The following is an 18,514-nucleotide window of genomic DNA, read 5'->3' as shown; positions in this document are numbered from 1 at the left end:
CTTTGAGAAAAGCTTGGGTGTCTGTTTTTTTGGTTTCGTTTCAGTGTTGAAGCTGCAGTCAGCCAGAGAAGGTGTAATGTTGTTCTCTCTGCCATGTAAAGACTATCTCTTGATCATTTGGTGAATTCAGAGTGAGAACTCTTCTCAGTAGTGAGTTTAAACCTGATGTGCTTCTGTTAAAAGGTTTGTTTAATGTCTTATGGATGTTAAAAGGAAAGTTTAAGGATTACTTAGTGTTGTATTCTTTGGGGGTTGTATTTGAATTGATGGTTGCTAAGATGTTCACTGTATGTTTTAAAAAGGTTAACTTGAGTTCATAGAATAAACATTGTTTTGCTTTAAAAATTACTTTTCAATTTCTGCTGCACCACACCTGTAGAGTGGGCCGTGTGCTCCCCATACCACAATCTAGTAAAGTCGTGGGTCAGGTGAACTCCATGATACACTTTGGGGTTCTCTAAACCCTGGCCCATGACACCATTCCTTAACAGTAATCGCTTATGGGCGCCACTCCTACCGCCAGTGTAGACTAAGAGCGATTCTACTCCGGTGGGAGAACTTAGTTTCCCAAATGGAGAATCCTGTCCCAGCTCTTACGGGGAGAGAGGAGGCGTTCGGAGGAAAGATAAGACAGAAATCAGGAAAGAGCAGACGGAAATGGGGAAAGAGGAGACGGAAATGGGGAAAGAGGAGACGGAAATGAGGAAAGAGGAGACGGAAATGAGGAAAGAGGAGACGGAAATGGGGAAAGATGGGATGCAAATGGGGAAAGAGGAGACTGAGGGGAGATGAAGGGGGAAATGGAGAGGAGACAGAAGGGGAGGCGGAAAGGGAGGAGAGAATGAAGAATGGGCTGGCAGCGGCAAGGGTGGGAGAGGCTGCAAGGGCGTAGACGCCGCGAAGGGGGTTGAAGCCGCGAGAGGGGGGTTGAAGCCGCGAGGGGGGGTTAAAGCCGCGAGAGGGGGTTGAAGCCGCAAGAGGGGTTGAAGGGTTTGGAGCCGCGAGGGGCGTTGGGGCCACGAGAGGAGGGTTGAAGCCGCGAGGGGGGTTGAAGCTGCGAGGGGGGTTGAAGCCGCGAGGGAGGTTGGAGCCGCAAGGGGGTTGAAGCCCCGAAGGGGGGGTTGAAGCCGCGAGGGGGGTTGAAGCCGCGAGGGGGGTTGAAGCCGCGAGGGAGGTTGGAGCCGCGAGATAGTTGAAGGCACGAGGGGGAAAGTGGAGACAACAGTGAAGACGACATTAGTCGGGAGAGGTGAGTGACGAGAGGCAAGAGGGACAGAGGCAAAGGGGTTGAGGAGGCAAAAGAGGAAGAAGCAAAGGTAAAATAGGTGAGGACAATGTGTGCGTGGGGGCAAGAGATAAAGGGAGGAAGAGGCGAGGGGTTGAATGCAGGATTCCTGCAGCTTTAGTCAAATGAAATTCGATCAACGGAATTCTCCATTCCTGAGACTAAGTGTTCATGCCGAGGCAGGATTCATGAACTGCCACGAGTACAAAACTGGCGCCGCACCTGCTCATGGGCAGGCAGCACAATAGTATAGTGGTTAGCACAATTGCTTCACAGCTCCAGGGCCCCAGGTTCGATACCCGGCTTGGGTCACTGTCTGTGTGGAGTCTGCACGTTCTCCCCGTGTGTGCGTGGGTTTCCTCCGGGTGCTCCGGTTTCCTCCCCCAGTTCAAAGATGTGCAGGTTAGGTGGATTGGCCATGATAAATTGTCCTTAGTGTCCAAAATTGCCCTTTGTGTTGGGTGGGGTAACTGGGTTCTGGGGATAGGGTGGAGGTGTAGGCTTGGGTAGGGTGCTCTTTCCTAGAGCCGGTGCAGACTCAATGGGCTGAATGGCCTCCTTCTGCACTGCCAATTCTATGATCTATGATTTATGATCGATTCAGCGACTCTTAAGGGGCTGGTGCCGGCGCCACATGGAGCACAATCGATTACAATGAGAAACAGTGTGGGATTCACTGGGTCCGTGATTGACACTCGGGAGGCTGACAAGCTGCAACTGCATATACACATTTCACTCCTCACAAACACCATCCCAGCCAACAAGCTACGCTGGAACACGATGATCCCGCTGATGGGTTGGCGGGGGCCAGAGGATACTTAGGGGGATAGCCTGGGGGACACCCATACGACCTATGGCAATGGGCAGTCAGTGGTGTGCACAGCTGCATGGCTGCCTCCAGGCTGTGGCAATGGTACTCCGTGTCTGTCCACCCTGACCCCACCTCTTGCCCACCCCTCGCTACTCCCCCCGCCAGAAGTACAACTGGCAGCAAACTCTGGCGATGTTGGACCCTTTCTGTAGCCCCTCTCTCTTCCTCAGCAGCCATGGCACCTGTTTCACGATTAAAAGCACAAGTGAACCTCGCCGTTGGGAATTAGCCCCTTTGGAGGCGGATAATCGTGGAGGCACTGGAGAATACCAAGTCAGGCCGGCTAATGATATGCCCAAGGCTGTTTGCTGCACATCCGGAGTGGAACCCATTGACGCATTGTCAAGGCACCGGAGAATTGCAATTTGGTGTGAAACCAGAGCCCGCCACGATTACGGCGTCAAAACCGATTCGCCGCCCAATCACTTTTCCCGATTCTGGCATCAGCCAACGAAGAATTCCGCCCCATGTCTTTCCATGACCAATTTAAAATATATGACCAATTTTTCTTTCACTACATCATGAACTCTGGGATTTGCAGCTTTTCACAATCATTGGTACCTTGCCTGCGTGCCACTTATGCAATAACCTCAATTTCTCACAAGACTATTTTGTATATTTTTGTGCTCCATGAAAATGTTAATGAGGGACACCAGTCTATTTACTTGTTAAAAGAAGGCAAATACAAAATAAAAAGAAACAGACAAACTAACAAAACAATTCTGTAATGGGAACACATCAAATTCAGTCCTGCTTGATTTCCACGAACATACAAGCAGTCCACTTTTGGGCATGCTGGAACAGTGGTTAGCACTGCTGCCTCACATCGCCAAAGACCCAGGTTCAATTCCAGCCTTAGCTGACTGTATGGAGATCTTACGTTCTCCTCGAGACTGCATGGGTTTGCTCCCACATTCCAAAGATGTGCAGGTTAGGTGGATTGGCCATTCTAAACTGCCTCTTAGTATCCAACAGTTAAGTGGGGTTATGGGGATATGGGCCTCGGTAGGGTGCTCTTTCAAAGAGTAGGTGCAGACTCGATCGGCTGAATGGTCTCCTGCACTGTAGAGATTTTATGATTTTCAATATCTGCAGAGGTTTTGTTTGTTTTGCATGCTAATGATGCTTCAGCTTTTCAACCTTCTGCACAATCTGCTGCTCAATATTCTGCTAAGCTCTACTTTTTTCTTTCAAATGGCAACTCATTGTATTGGATTCCATTGGATTAAGTCACTGGTGCATTCTGCAACCTCTGCGGAAAAGGCACTAGTGTTTTGATATCCGTCTTCATTTAATGCTTTCTTTTTTTACCAGCTTTGCAGTTACCTCTTCAATTCCCTCTTTAAATCCCCTCTGGTTTCCTTTTCTTTTGCTGAATCAGTGAGTTGTTATGGTACAGAAGGAGGCCATTTAGCCCATCGTGTCTGCACCCGTTCTCTAAATGAACACCATCACTTAATGTCATGCTCCTGCCTTTTCTTCATATCTTTGCTCATTGTTTCTGTTCAAATAATCATCTAATCCCAGTTGAATTCCTCGCCTGAAGCTGCCGCCACCACATTTCCAGACAGTGCATTCTAGGTTTTTTCCCCCTCTGGATTTCCCTCCCAATAGTTGCTAGCTTCTCAATTTGGCTGGCTGCAGAGAGAGGACAACTGAGCTTTGTTTTGAAGCAAGATGATATCCTCATGCCATTAAATTCACCAGGACAGCTGGGTTCCAGGGGCAGAACGGTGCACAGTGGCTAGCACTGCTGCCTCACAGCGGCAGGGAGCTGGGTTTGATTCCGACCTCAGATGACTGTCTGTGTGGCGTTTGCACATTCTCTCCGTGTCTGCGTGTGTTTCCTCCGGGTGCTCCGGTTTCCTCCCAGAGTCCAAAGATGTGCAGGTTAGATGGATTGGCCATGCTAAATTGTCCCTCAGATGGATTGGCCATGCTAAATTGTCCCCAAGTGTCCAAAGGTTAGGTGGGGTTACAGGGATAGGGTGGGGATTGGATTTGTGTAGGGTGGTCTTTCAAATAGTCGGTGCAGACTCGATGGGCCGAATTGCCTCCTGCACTGTAGGGATTTGATGACATGACCGGAGGATGACATGAGGATTAGTGGGAAGCTAGAGGATTGGGAAGCCTTTAAAAGCGAGCAGAGGACAAGTTAAAAAGCAATAAGGGGGCAGAAGATGAAATATGAGTGCAAGCTAGCTAGTAATATAAAATGAAATGAAAATCGCTTATTGTCACAAGTAGGCTTCAATGAAGTCGCCACATTCTGACGCCTGTTCGGGGAGGTTGGTATGGGAATTGAACAGTGCTGCTGGCCTGCGTGGGTCTGCTTTAAAAGCCAGCGATTTAGCCCAATGTGCTAAACCACCCTCTGGTAAAGGAAAGGAATATAAAGGAAGATAGGGAGAGTTTTTTCAATATATAAAAGGTGAGAGGCAAAAATAAATATTGGACCACGGGAAAATGTGGCTGGAGAAGTAATAATAGGAAACAAAGAAATGGCAGACGAACTGAATAGTTACTTTGCATCAGTTTTCACGGTGGAAGACACCAGTGGGATGCAGAGCTCCAGGAGAACCAGGGGCAGAGGTGAGTGCAGTGACCATTACTAAGGAGAAGGTTCTGAAAGGTCTGAAGGTGGATAAGCCATCTGGACCGAATGAACTACACCCCAGGGTCCTAAAAGAGATAGCTGAGGAGATTGTGGAGGCATTGGTGATGACCTTTCAGGAATCACTGGAGGCAGGAAGGGTCCCAGAGTACTGGAAAGTGGCTAATGTAATGCCACTGTTTAAGAAGGGAGGGAGGCAGAAGACGGGAAATTATAGGCCGGTTAGCCTGACTTCGGTCATTGGTAAGATTTTAGAGTCTGCTATTAAAGATGAGATTGTGAAGTACTAGGAAGTGCATGGTAAAATTGGACTGAGTCAGCACGGCTTTGTCAAAGGGAGGTCATGTCTGACAAATCTGTTAAGGGGCCTCACGGTAGCACGGTGGTTAGCATCAATGCTTCACAGCTCCAGGGTCCCAGGTTCGATTCCCGGCTGGGTCACTGTCTGTGTGGAGTCTGCACGTCCTCCCCGTGTGTGCGTGGGTTTCCTCCGGGTGCTCCGGTTTCCTCCCACAGTCCAAAGATGTGCAGGTTAGGTGGATTGGCCATGCTAAATTGCCCGTAGTGTAAGGTTAATGGGGGGGATTGTTGGGTTACGGGTATACGGGTTACGTGGGTTTAAGTAGGGTGATCATTGCTCGGCACAACATCGAGGGCCGAAGGGCCTGTTCTGTGCTGTACTGTTCTAAGTTCTTTGAGGAGGTAACAAGAAAGTTAGACAAAGGAGAATCAGTGGACAAGGTGTCCTATAGGAGACTGTTAAATAAGTTAAAAGCCCATGGTGTTAAGGGTAAGATCCTGGCATGGATAGAGGATTGGCCAACTGGCAGAAGGCAGAGAGCGGGGATAAAGGGATCTTTTTCAGGATGGCAGCCAGTGACTAGTGGTGTGTCTCAGAGGTCTGGGCTGAGACCACAACTTTTCACAATATACATAAATGATCTGGAAGAAGGAATTGAATAATATTATTAATAATAATAATAATTGCTTATTGTCACGAGTAGGCTTCAATGAAGTTACTGTGAAAAGTCCCTGTTGTTAAGTTTGCAGATGATACAAAGATCTGTAGAGGGACAGGTACTATTGAGGAAGCAAGGGGGCTGCAGAAGGATTTGGAGGGTGGGCAATGAAGTGGCAAATGAAAGTCAATGTGGAAAAGTGTGAGGTTATGCACTTTGGAAGGAGGAATTTAGGCATAGACTATTTTCTAAATGGGGAAATGCTTAGGAAATCAGAAGCACAAATGGACTTGGGAGTCCTTATTCACAATTCTCTTAAGGATAATGTGCAGGTTCAGTCGCCAGTTAAGAAGGCAAATGCAATGTTAGCATTCATGTCAAGAGGGCTAGAATACAGGACCAGGGATGTACTTCTGAGGCTGGATAAGACTCTGTTTGGTGTATTGTGAGCAGTTTGGGGCCCCGTATCTAAGGAAGGATGTGCTGGCCTTGGAAAGGGTCCAGAGGAGTTTCACAAGAATGATCCCTGAAATAAAGAACTTCTCGTATAAGGAACAGTTCAGGACTCTGGGTCTGTACTCGTTGGAGTTTAAAACGATGAGGGGGGATCTTATTGAAATGTACAGGATACTGCGAGGCCTGGATAGAGTGGACTTGGAGGGGATGTTTCCACTTTTTGCAAAAACTAGAACCAGAGGACACTATCTCAGACTAAAGGGATGATCCTTTAAAACTGAGATGAGGAGGAATTTCTTCAGCCACAGGGTGGTGATTCTGTGGAACTCTTTACCGCAGAAGGCTGTGGAGGCCAAATCATTGAGTGTCTTTAAGATAGAGTTAGATAGGTTCTTGATTAATAAGGGGATCAGGGGTTATGGGAAGAAGGCAGGAGAATGGGGATGAGAAAATATCAGCCATGATATGTCTTATGGTCTTATAGACCTCTGGGTTTCCCCTCTGCAAATACTTGTCGGAACACCTCCCCTTATATATCAGGGTCTTTTTGTCTAATTAAATAAGCAGATGAGCTTTGATGAGATGGTTCTTCTTCTTGCTGTGTTCTTTAGCACTGCCTGGCATTATCAAACGTTCTTTACTAATCACTGCATTGCAGACACCTCTCACATCTCTAATAGTGTCCTTAACTAGTTTCCTTGAAGGAAGTGATCTTTCTTTCTGGTTTTCTACAACCAACTCTTTGTTCCCTGAGAATCCTTGCTTCACTTATGTCTGATCATGCGACAGGAAAAGGGTAACTTTATTATAGTCCAAAGTGCTTGTACTTTGGCTCCTCTTCTAATGTAAAATAGATAGTGTCTAACCTGTCTGTTTCCTTGTTGAAAGAAAAACTTAATGCGAGCTTCTTCACTTCTGCATTTGTCAACTAGCGGAGTTTCTTTAAGAATCATGTCACAATCATGAATATTAACAGGGCCTGCATCCACAAACAACTGCAAATATGTTGAGAGTGTTGCCTTGCAGTTCACTGCAATGAATGTTGGGTTCAATCAGTTGATGCGCACCCCAGAGTGTAACTGATGGGTGATTTTTCAAAAAAATATTTGGTTACGTCTTTGAGGAATGGCATTCCCATTTGAACTGCAGTAGACTGCCAGCACTTATCTTTCCCTTCCTTTTCGGACGTGATAACTAGTTCTTGGTAACAAATATCACATCCACCGTTGAAATTTTCCTTGAGGTTATTCTTGTCCATGACACTGACTTTACTCAAGTTTAGGGCTGTAATTGCATCTGCAAGTACATTCTCTTTCATGAAGTGCTCGAAAACATTTATCACCACACTGTCAAGGTCAGAAGTGAGAAATGGTACAATAGCAGTGTTAGTTTAATCATTTACCAGAAAGGCCTCCCGTTCACTTGCTACAGAGATGAAATTTTTTTTGCCTCAATTAGTGATCTCTGTCTGTTTCACATGTCTTTGGTTTGGTGATTCTGCCAATTTTTGGTTGCATCAGCATATTCCCATAATTGTGGTCTAATATAATGCTGGTCACGTGACACTGATATCTTCAAGCCATATGTGCCTGCAAAATGATGCAAGATGCCAAAAAAGTGCAGGTTAGGTGGATTGGCTGTGCTAAATTGTACCCTGATGTGCAGGTTCGGTTATGAGGATAGGGCAGGGTAGATGGGGGAGTGGATCTGGGTAGAGTGCTCTTTCGGAGGGTCAGTGCAGATTCGATGGGCCAAATGGCCTCCTTCTGCACTGTATGGATTCTACGACTCTATGCCATTCTAGTGATGGGAGGGAAAAGTAACGTGGTAGTGATAGGTGACAGTATAATAAGGCGTTAAATACTGTTCTCTGCAGCAGTGACTGTGGGTGCCCAAGTTTATGTTGCCTGCTCAGTGCCAGGGCTAAGGATATCTCCTCATGGCTAAGGATATATCCTCATGGCTGAAGACGGATTGGGAAGAGGAGGATTTAGTTGTTGTGTTCTTTGTAGGAACAAACGACATAATGAACAATGTTATACTGAGAGATTTTGAAGAGTTCGGGTACAAATAAAAATGCATAACATCAAAGGTAATCATCTTTGGATTGTTACCTGAGCCACGCAAAAGCTTATTATGCAAGATAAGGATTCACGGAATTGGGGGAATACATTAGCACTGATAGAAGATTGGTTAATGGACAGGAAGTGAGACATTTGCAAGTTGGCAGGCTGTGACTAGAGGAATGCCACAAATATCAGAGCTGGGGTCCTCAATTATATACAATTTTTAAAAATATAAATTTAGAGTACCCAATTAATTGTTTCCAATTAAGGGGCAATTTAACGTGGCCAATCCACCTACTCTGCACATCTTTGGGTTGTGGGGGGCGAAACCCATGCAAACACGGGGAGAATGTGCAAACTTCACACAGACAGTGACCCAGAGCCAGGATCAAACCTGGAACCTCGGCGCCGTGAGGCAGCAATGTTAACCCCTGTGCCACCCATACAATTTATTTTAACGACTTAGACGAAGAGACATAGAGCAATATTTCTAAGTTTGCAGACTTGGGCGGAAACTTACGTTGTGAGGTGGTCACAGAAAAGCAGCAAAGAGATACAAACAGGTTATGTGAGTGGGCAACAAAATGACAGTGAAGTATAATATGGGGAAGTGTGAGTTTATTCACTTTGATCTTAAGACTAGAAAAGCAGAATATTTTTTTAAAGACACGAAACTTGTAAATGTTGACGTTCAGAGCCTTGGGTGTGTTTATACAAGGAATTCAAAGTTAGCATGAAGGTACTGCAAGCAATTCGGAAGACAAATGGTATGTTGGCCTTTATTACAAGAAGATTGGAGCACAGGAATCAAAAAGTTTTGCAATTGTACAAGGTTTTTGGCAAGACTGCACCTGGAATACTGTGTGCAATTGTGATCGCCACTGCACCTGGAATACTGTGTGCAATTGTGATCGCCACTGCACCTGGAATACTGTGTGCAATTGTGATCGCCACTGCACCTGGAATACTGTGTGCAATTGTGATCGCCACTGCACCTGGAATACTGTGTGCAATTGTGATCTCCACTGCACCTGGAATACTGTGTGCAATTGTGATCTCCACTGCACCTGGAATACTGTGTGCAATTCGGATCTCCACTGCACCTGGAATACTGTGTGCAATTGTGATCGCCACTGCACCTGGAATACTGTGTGCAATTGTGATCTCCACTGCACCTGGAATACTGTGTGCAATTGTGATCTCCACTGCACCTGGAATACTGTGTGCAATTCGGATCTCCACTGCACCTGGAATACTGTGTGCAATTGTGATCGCCACTGCACCTGGAATACTGTGTGCAATTGTTGACTCCACTGCACCTGGAATACTGTGTGCAATTGTGATCTCCACTGCACCTGGAATATTGTGTGCTATTCGGATCTCCACTGCACCTGGAATACTGTGTGCAATTGTTGACTCCACTGCACCTGGAATACTGTGTGCTATTCGGATCTCCACTGCACCTGGAATACTGTGTGCAATTGTTGACTCCACTGCACCTGGAATACTGTGTGCAATTGTGATCTCCACTGCACCTGGAATACTGTGTGCTATTCGGATCTCCACTGCACCTGGAATACTGTGTGCAATTGTGATCTCCACTGCACCTGGAATACTGTGTGCAATTCGGATCTCCACTGCACCTGGAATACTGTGTGCTATTCGGATCTCCACTGCACCTGGAATACTGTGTGCTATTCGGATCTCCATATTTAACGAAGGATATACTTGCAATGGAGGAGGTACAACAAAGTTTCACTAGATTGATTCATCTTATGAGAGAGGATTGTTCAATGACAAGTGTATTCTCTGAAGTTATGAAGAACGAGAGTTGATCTCATTAAAACAAACAAAATTCTGAAGGGGCTTGACAAGATAGATGTTGAAAGGTTGTTTTGGTTAGCTGGGGAATGTAGATCATGGGGCAGTTTTAGATAACGGTTATATCATTTAGGACTGAGATAAAGAGAAGTTTCTTCACTTCAAGGAGCTGAGTCTTTGAAATTTTCCACCTCAGTGGATTGTGTTGCTCCATTGTTAGCTGTATTTCAGGCTGGTTTAGACAGTTTTTTGGTCTCTCAGGGAATCAAGGAATATAGGGAGTGGGTGGAAAATGGAATTGCAGCCCAAGGTTGTCAGTAATCACACTGAATGGCGGGAAAGGCTCAACGTGCCGTATGGTCTCCTCCTGCTCCTATCTCATATTCTTGTGAGTAATGAGCTGAAATACAGGCTTAAACCACACATTACCAATTAAGTTATTTTTATTCTCTCCACACTGAAACCAAGCAGCAATCTCACTGTCTAGGAGCGTCAGCTCAAATAAGTTGAAGATATCCTCTGTAGTACTGAAAGAATAGTGTGTGTCTATCACTTTCAGTGTCCATAGAACTTGTGACTCAGTATTGTTTTAGTAGTGAATTGGGATGATAAGTTTGCACAATATGTTGATGGTGCAGTTTCTACACTATTTCTGTTTGATATAAAATATGATCAGCTAGACCTCAAGTGATGCAGTAGATGCACTTTCTTTAATTGTCATGGCTGTGCTTTTTGCCAGACAAATTACTCTTCACTGCTGCTTCGCCCAGATTCCCAAAGTCAAATGACTTGTGGCATATGGCACACTTAACCTCATGAGAATATGAGTCTTTCATGACTGTGGTTAGGGTTGGTGAGACATTTAGTGCATTTTCCAGGTACTGTTCAACCTACTGTAATAAATAAAACAAAATGATGTCAGCCTTTATGAAACACAATCGTAAATAATTTGAAAAGTTTAACTGTTGATCAAATTCACAAAACAATACCTTAACATGCCAATATTTGAGCGTGGTGTACTGTCTCCAGTCAGAATATTATCCGCGTCGATGAAGAAATTTTCAGTAGCTCTCACGCAAAATGATGGTGCAAATGGGTCTCGACTATTGATGTGCAGCATAATTTTGGATGTTGTCTCCTCTAGTTGCTTGTTCTGCCTTATCATGCTCCGGCTCTGAAGAAACTGCCCACCGGGTCTGCGCCTCAACAACTAGAAAAGTACTCAACTGATACTAACAAACACACTTCTCATCATAAGAGGCAAGCCAGAAAAGAATGATTGGGGAATTTGGCACGTCTTACTCAGCCAATTACTGCTGTTGCTCTGGCAGTGTCCAAAGCAGCCAATCAGCGGTGGCAAAATGGAATCAACCAGCAGGAGAACAAAACCTGCTCTGGGCTCTGGACATATGACGAGAGGAGGGCTGGGGGGGAGAGGAAAAGCAAGAGGGAGAGGAAAGGCAAGAGATGGGGAGGCCAGATTGAGAACAGAGAGGCAAGAGAGACAGCTGTAGGCAAGAGTGAATGGGGAGGCAAGAGTGAATGGGGAGGCGAGAGGGTAGCATGGAGGCACTGGTTAGCACTGCTGCCTCAAAGCGCCAGGGACTCAGGTTCAATTCTGGCCTTGGGTGATTATCTGTGTGAAGTTTGCAGGTATAACCACAGTCCAAAGATGTGCGTGTTAGGAGGATTGGCCATGATAAATTGCCCCTTAGTGTCTAGGGATGTGCACGTTAGGTTATGGGGTTACAAGGGATAGGGGGCGTGGGCATGGGTAGAGTGCACAATCAAAGGATTGGTGCAGACCCGATGGACTGAATGGGCTCCTTCTGCACAGCAGGGATTCTGTAGTTTTATGGAGAATGAATGAGGAGGTGAGAAAGAGAGAATGAGGAGGCAAGAAAGAGAGTGCTGGAGGCAAGGGAAAGAGTTGATGGTGAGAGACAAGAAAGGCAAGAAGAAAGAGCAACATGTAGACATCAGAAACAGGTAAATGTGTGACCATATTCCGGCTTACCGTGGTTGATAGCATGGGAGATTGCGCAGTTATTTATTCGTTAGATTGGAAAACTTGGCGAAAAAATGCCCTCAGCATTTCAAATATTGATACAAGTGCAAACCTGAGGATCTAAAACTGGTCAGGATAAATGCTGTGCTAATGATGGTTTTGCTTGATAGAACTATGCAGAGAAAAGTCTTGGAAGAATTAATCTGTTTATTTTGTTTTGATTGTGCAAAACAGGGGAAGAAAATTGTAAATGAAGGACTCACCCTAAATCAATAACCTGTGTCAGTCGCGTAAGTCGTGCCCAGGGATTGTAAGCAGAATCAATTCTAAAAAGGCGCATGTGCATTGCTAGCACATGCAACAACTGATCTGAAAGACAAAAAAAACATTTTATTTAGTACAATACGCAACAGGATTCTTTGTTCTCAATTTCTCTATATTCTTAAATAAAGAATTATTCTTTAATATTAAAAAAACTTTTGTGTGCACAAGTTCTTGCTGATTAGTGGATCAACAAGTTTTGGGATATTTCTGTATTTACTGTACCATTGGACTGTAGTAATAGTTCTTCCAATTCAGTTTATTGAATATCAATCTCTTGAATAAATGCTTTATACAAATTGGCCAATGTCAGGTTAGTATCTTAATTAAAGTCTGGTTTAAAGAAAGAGGCTCATACCAACAGACATCTGAAAAGTAGAAGCTATATTGTAGTTCATTATATTATAGGAGTAACAATGCACAGACATGAGCTGGAGGATTTGCTGCAACAGTGGAGAGGAATAACGTGGAACTAAAGATTCGGGAGAGTTTCACATACTACATAAAACCGTCTCTTGGTTTCCATATTCAGATCGCAAACAGAAAATATGTGTATCTCAATGTTGTAATATAACTTCAAAGGGTAGAGGAAGAGTATAAATTTTTGAGTTAGATTATCCAATCAGCTGCCATAATTTAGGCAGAAACTTCAGCGATATATAAACGTGGTTCCTGACAATCTTCTGAAGTTACTGTAACCAGTTGGGAGAATCCTTGAGGGAATTCCCAGCATTGTTTCAAAGCATTGGACATCTACATAAAGAGTGATTATCAGCTCTGTGGTTTCATTTCACAATGGTGCATGTAATCAAAAAATTTTCCCGCAACTGAGCTGCCCTCGACCAAAAGCCTGTTATCTCTAAAACCTGCTTAGATCACGTCAAGCCACCATCTAATATTATCTTCATTAGTTTACGCAGTTTACAATGAAAGTCTGATCACCTATTGCATGTCAAATACAATACTTTATAAAAAATATACACAACTTAAAAGCATTTCACATTAACGATTTTAGCCGTTTTCAGTTTTCTTAAGTCTGCATTTCTCAATATGAAAGTTCACATTCGTAACACGAAAAAAGTTCAAGTACTTCTTTTTCATTCAAAAAATACTTATTGAAATTAAAAGTATATGAACTAGAGCAAAATGCAAATGAAGGCAATACGGTGAGCAGCATCTTACTGGCAGTGTTAATGAGACATCTGGGCCTGCCTCTGTGACCAGAGCCTCTTGAGCAGATGGCAGGGCAACATGGGGGTCTTGTTCCACTGACAGGCACTCCCACCGTTTGTGTCTTTTTTAACATAAGCCAGTGTCGAGAATGCCAACTTGCACAGATAGGTTGTCGAAAACGGTAAGGGTACCGCTATAGCGTGACCAGAAATAGATGAACATTTGTGCCCTGCAAGCAACTAAAACATGTCTACAGACGTCTCTGAAAATCTCAGTCTATAATACATTTTGAGTTCTGCAAATTTATCTTGCTCTTTTGATGACAACATCTTTGCCAATTCAAAAGAAAATAAACTAAATGGATCACATGTCATGTCAAAGCTTTTCACACTTGTGGAGCAGGATGTAGCATTTGAACTTCTCTTGTAGTGTTTTAAGATGTATCGTGATGAGGTTGATTATGGTTTTGCCAGCAGGTCTCGCTAATGCCAGCTTGAACATCTCAATCAGCCCACTTGCCACTTTGTCCTGCTAAAGGGTCAGCTTTGACCTGAAATTGTGAAGTTTATCTGTGGCAGTCAGAAGGTTTCTCAATTCCCCCCTCAATTTTAATATGCAGCTCATTCAGATGGCTAAATATATCTGAAACATATGCAAGCTTAACACACCAAGAATCATTACTTATTAAATCTTTGTATGGCAATTCATGCAGAACACAAAAATCTCTTTCAGTACTTTACAGAGCTCAAACACGCAAGAGGTCCTTCCTCCGAAACAGCCGTCGCACTTGTGTGTGCATAAGTAAACCCTGGTGCTCTACCCCCATCTCTTCACACAAAATAGGAAACAAGCACCATTTCATAGAACATACAGTGCAGAAGGAGGCCATTCGGCCCATCGAGTCTACACAGACCCACTTAAGCCCTCACTTCGACCCTATCCCCGTAACCCAATAACCCTTTCAAATCTTTTTTTGGTCACTAAGGGCAATTTATCATGGCCAATCCACCTAACCTGCACATCAAATCAAAGATTTGATTTTTACCTCATTCACAATTTTCACTGTTTGGCCGAACACTACAGTTAACTCGGATGACATTGTTTTGTCAGCAAGGGCTTCACAGTGCAGGATACAGTGGCTGAGCTGGATGTCAGGATTCTGTTCCTTCATTTTACTCACAAATCCTTTGTCTTTTCCCATGATGGAAGCTGCTCTGTCAGTGCAGATGCTATTGCACTTGGTCCAGTTAAGATCGCTTTCCTCTACACAAGCACGTCTGACACAAAAGATTTCCTCTCTGGTCGCATGACTGGGTAATTCTTTGCAGAAGAAGAATTTTTTTTAATGGAGTCCCTTTCAACATACAAAAGTTAATTGGAGGTGTCTATTTGCAGGCAAGGGGACAGCTGGTAAGTGGGAATCTTTCAAAAAGGTGTTAAACTAGGGTTCAAGGTGAGCACATTCCTCTGAGTGAAGGGTAAGACTCGTAAAATGAGGGAACCCTGGATGACTCGGGGTATTGAGGCCATGGTCAAAAGGAAAAAGGAAGCATATGACATGCATAGGCAGCTGGGATCAAACTGATCCCCTGAAGAGTGTAGGGTTTGAAGGAGTAGAGTTAAGAGAGTAATCAGGAGGGCAAAAAGGGGACATGAGATTTTCTTGGCAGATAAGGCAAAGGAAAATCCAAAGAGCTTTTACAGATATATAAAGGGCAAAAGTGTTACTAGGGAGAGGGTGGGGCCTCTTGACGATAAACAAGGTAATCTATGTGCAGATCCACAAGGGATGGGAGAGGTCCTAAATTAATATTTCTCGTCAGTATTTACTGTTGAGAAAGGCATGAAAATTAGGGAAATTGGGAAAATAAAAAGTGATGTCTTGAGGAGTATACATATTACAAAGGAGGCGGCGCTAGAGGTTTTAAAGCGCATCAAGATAGATAAATCCCCGGGACTTGATGAAATGTATCCCAGGACGTTGTGGGAGGCTAGGGAAAAAATTGCCGGCCCCCTAGCTGAGGTATTTGAATCATCGACAGGAGAGGTGAATGTAGATTGGAGGTTAACAAATGTCGTGCCCTTGTTTAAGAAGGGCTGTCGGGGTAAGCCCGGGAACTACAGAGCGGTTAACCTCACTTCTGTAGTGGGTAAATTGTTAGAATGTTTTCTGAAGGATAGGATCTACAGGCATTTAGGCAGGCAAGGACTAATTAGGGAAAGTCAGCAAGGCTTTGCAAGGGGAAAGTCATGTTTCACCAATTTGATTGAGGGTTGTTTTTCAAACTGGAGGCCTGTGCCAGAGGTGTGCATCAGTGCTGGGTCCACTGTTATTTGTTATATATATATATATTAATGATTTGGATGAGAATGCAGAAGGCATGGTTAGTAAGTTTGCAGATGACACCAAGATTGGTGTCATAGTGTACAGTGAAGAAGGTTATGTAAGATTGCAACAGGACCTTGACCAATTGGGCCAGTGGGCCGATGAATGGCAGATGGAGTTTAATTTGGGTATATGTGAGGTGATGTATTTTAGTAGATAAAATCAAGGCAGGACCTACTCAGTTAATGATAGGGAGTTGGGGAGAGTTACAGAACAAAGCGATCTAGGGGTATAGGTTCACAGCTCCCTGAAGGTGGAGTCGCAGGTGGACAGGGTAGTGAAGAAGGCATTCAGCATGCCAGGTTTCATTGGTCGGAATATCGAATACAGGAGTTGGGACATCTTGTTGAAGTTGTATAAGACATTAGTCAGACCACACATGGAATACTATGTTCAATTCTGATCACCCTATTATAGGAAGGATATTGTTAAACTAGAACGAGTACAGAAGATATTTACGAGGATTCTACCAGGACATAATGGTCCGAGTTATAAGGAGAGGCTGGATAGGCTGGGACTTTTATCCCTGGAGCGTAGGAGGTTGAGGGGTGATCTTATAGAGCTCTACAAAATAATGAGGAGCATTGATAAGGTAGATAGTCAACATCTTTTCCCAAAGCTACAGGAGTCTACTAGAGGGCATAGGTTTAAGGTGAGACGGGAGAAATACAAAAGAGACCAGAGGGGAAATTTCTTCAAACAGAGGGTGGTGAGTATCTGGAATGAGCTGCCAGAGGCAGTGGTAGAGGTGGGTACAATTTTTTCCTTTAAAAAAGTTAGACAGTTACATGGGCAGGGTGGGTATGGAGGGATGTGGGCCAAATGCAGGCAAGTGGGACTAGCTTAGTGATAGAAACTGGGTGGCATGGACAAGCTGTGCCAAAGGGCCCGTTTCCATGCTGTAAACATCTATGACTCTATATCTGACATTGTCTAAGAGCTGGCAGTGTCCAATAATATCTGCAGAATCATCAATCTGCAGGGTCAAATTTTCCACGAATTTCTAATTTCTCTTGATTCAACTGTTCAATATCAACTGACATTTCATCAATCCGCCGTTGATTATATTATTAGAAAAAATAAGTTTTCCAATTTCTTTTACGGCATCGTTACTCTCATAATACTTTTGCATGCCTGCAGAACTAAGGTTTCAGCAATGGTGTGCGGCTTCTTTGATTTGGCTGCAAGCTCAGCTACCAAGTATCTTGCCTATTGCACTCTCTGAAACCTGCACACATTCCATCCTATGTTGATTTTGCTTTACGTTTGGTTCGCTCAAGGGCTTGGAGTGCTGCTCAGTAACTCTAAAAGTCAACAAATCTCACTGAAACACTGTCTTTCTCACGAGGGTTCCTGATGTTCACTTCGAAGATCTTGCCTTGGAATTACCCCCAAGCGTCTCTCCAATTCAGATGGATACAATTTTGGGCAATATTGCAGGGCTTCAGCCTCATCTTCCAAGATTCTGTTCTCCTGGACTGCTGAGTATACTCAAGCATCAACTGACAATCAGTAGGGACAATAAGAAGTCTTACAACAACAGGTTAAAGTCCAACAAAGTTTGTTTCAAATCACTAGCTTTCGGATTGATGATTCTGCAGATATTATTGGACACTGCCAGCTCTTAGCTGATGTCAAATATAGAGTCATAGATGTTTACAGCATGGAAACAGCTGCACCTTCCTCAGGTGAATGAAGAGATGGGTTCCAGAAACACATCTATAGACAAAGTCAATGATGCAAGACGATACTTTGAATGCGAGTCTTTGCAGATAATTACGTCTTTACAGGTCCAGCAGAGTGACTGGAGAGAGGGATCATCACAGGTTAAAGAGGTGTGAATTGTCGCAAGCCTGGACAGTTGGTAGGATTTCACAAGCCCAGGCCAGATGGTGGGGGGTGAATGTAATGCGACATGAATCCAAGGTCCCGGTTGTGGCCATACTCATGAGTGTAGAACTTGGCTATCAGTTTCTGCTCGGCGATTCTACGTTGTCGCGCGTCCTGAAGGCCACCTTGGAGAATGCTTACCCGAAGATCAGAGGCTCAATGCCCTTGACTGTTGAAGTGTTTCCCGACTGGAAGGGAATATTCCTGCCTGCCGATTGTCGCGCAATGTCTGTTCATTGTTGCAGCATCGGCATGGTCTCGCCAATGTGCCACGCTTCGGGACTTCTTACTGTCCCTAGTGATGGTTATTGCACCCAGTTCCTGGGCATTAACTGTAGTTTTTGGAAAATTTTATTATCTTCTACTATGTAGACAGAGGCAAAATATTGCTTCACTGCCACCGCCATCTAGGTGTTCCCCATTATTACTACACCAGTATCGGTCCTCTAAAGGGCCAACTTTGGCTATTCGATTCCTTTTTATATACTTATAGAAGCTTTTGGTATTAGTATTGTTTTCTGCTAGTTTCCTTTCATAGTTCACCTTAGCTCTTTTGATTCTATTTTTAATAGCCTTTTGCTGAACCTTAAAGTTCGCCCAATCCTCCAGTTTACCACTAGCTTTTGCAATATGGTATGCCCTAGTTTTTGCCTTTATACCTTCC

At 44.2% G+C, this 18,514-nt stretch overlaps 1 protein-coding gene across 1 annotated transcript in view; it reads right to left on the bottom strand.

The window, feature by feature from the left end:
* ubr3 (ubiquitin protein ligase E3 component n-recognin 3) overlaps positions 1–18,514 on the bottom strand; it is a 466,944-nt gene that overhangs the window by 101,721 nt on the left and 346,709 nt on the right. The window contains exon 31 of the mRNA XM_038790293.1: positions 12,344–12,449. Within this exon, the coding sequence (XP_038646221.1) occupies positions 12,344–12,449 (106 nt within the window). The remainder of the gene's footprint in view (positions 1–12,343; positions 12,450–18,514) is intronic.

This window comes from Scyliorhinus canicula, chromosome 2 (genome assembly GCF_902713615.1).
Source record: "Scyliorhinus canicula chromosome 2, sScyCan1.1, whole genome shotgun sequence".
Lineage (NCBI taxonomy): Eukaryota > Metazoa > Chordata > Chondrichthyes > Carcharhiniformes > Scyliorhinidae > Scyliorhinus > Scyliorhinus canicula.
This window is presented reverse-complemented; position numbering and strand designations above follow the sequence as displayed.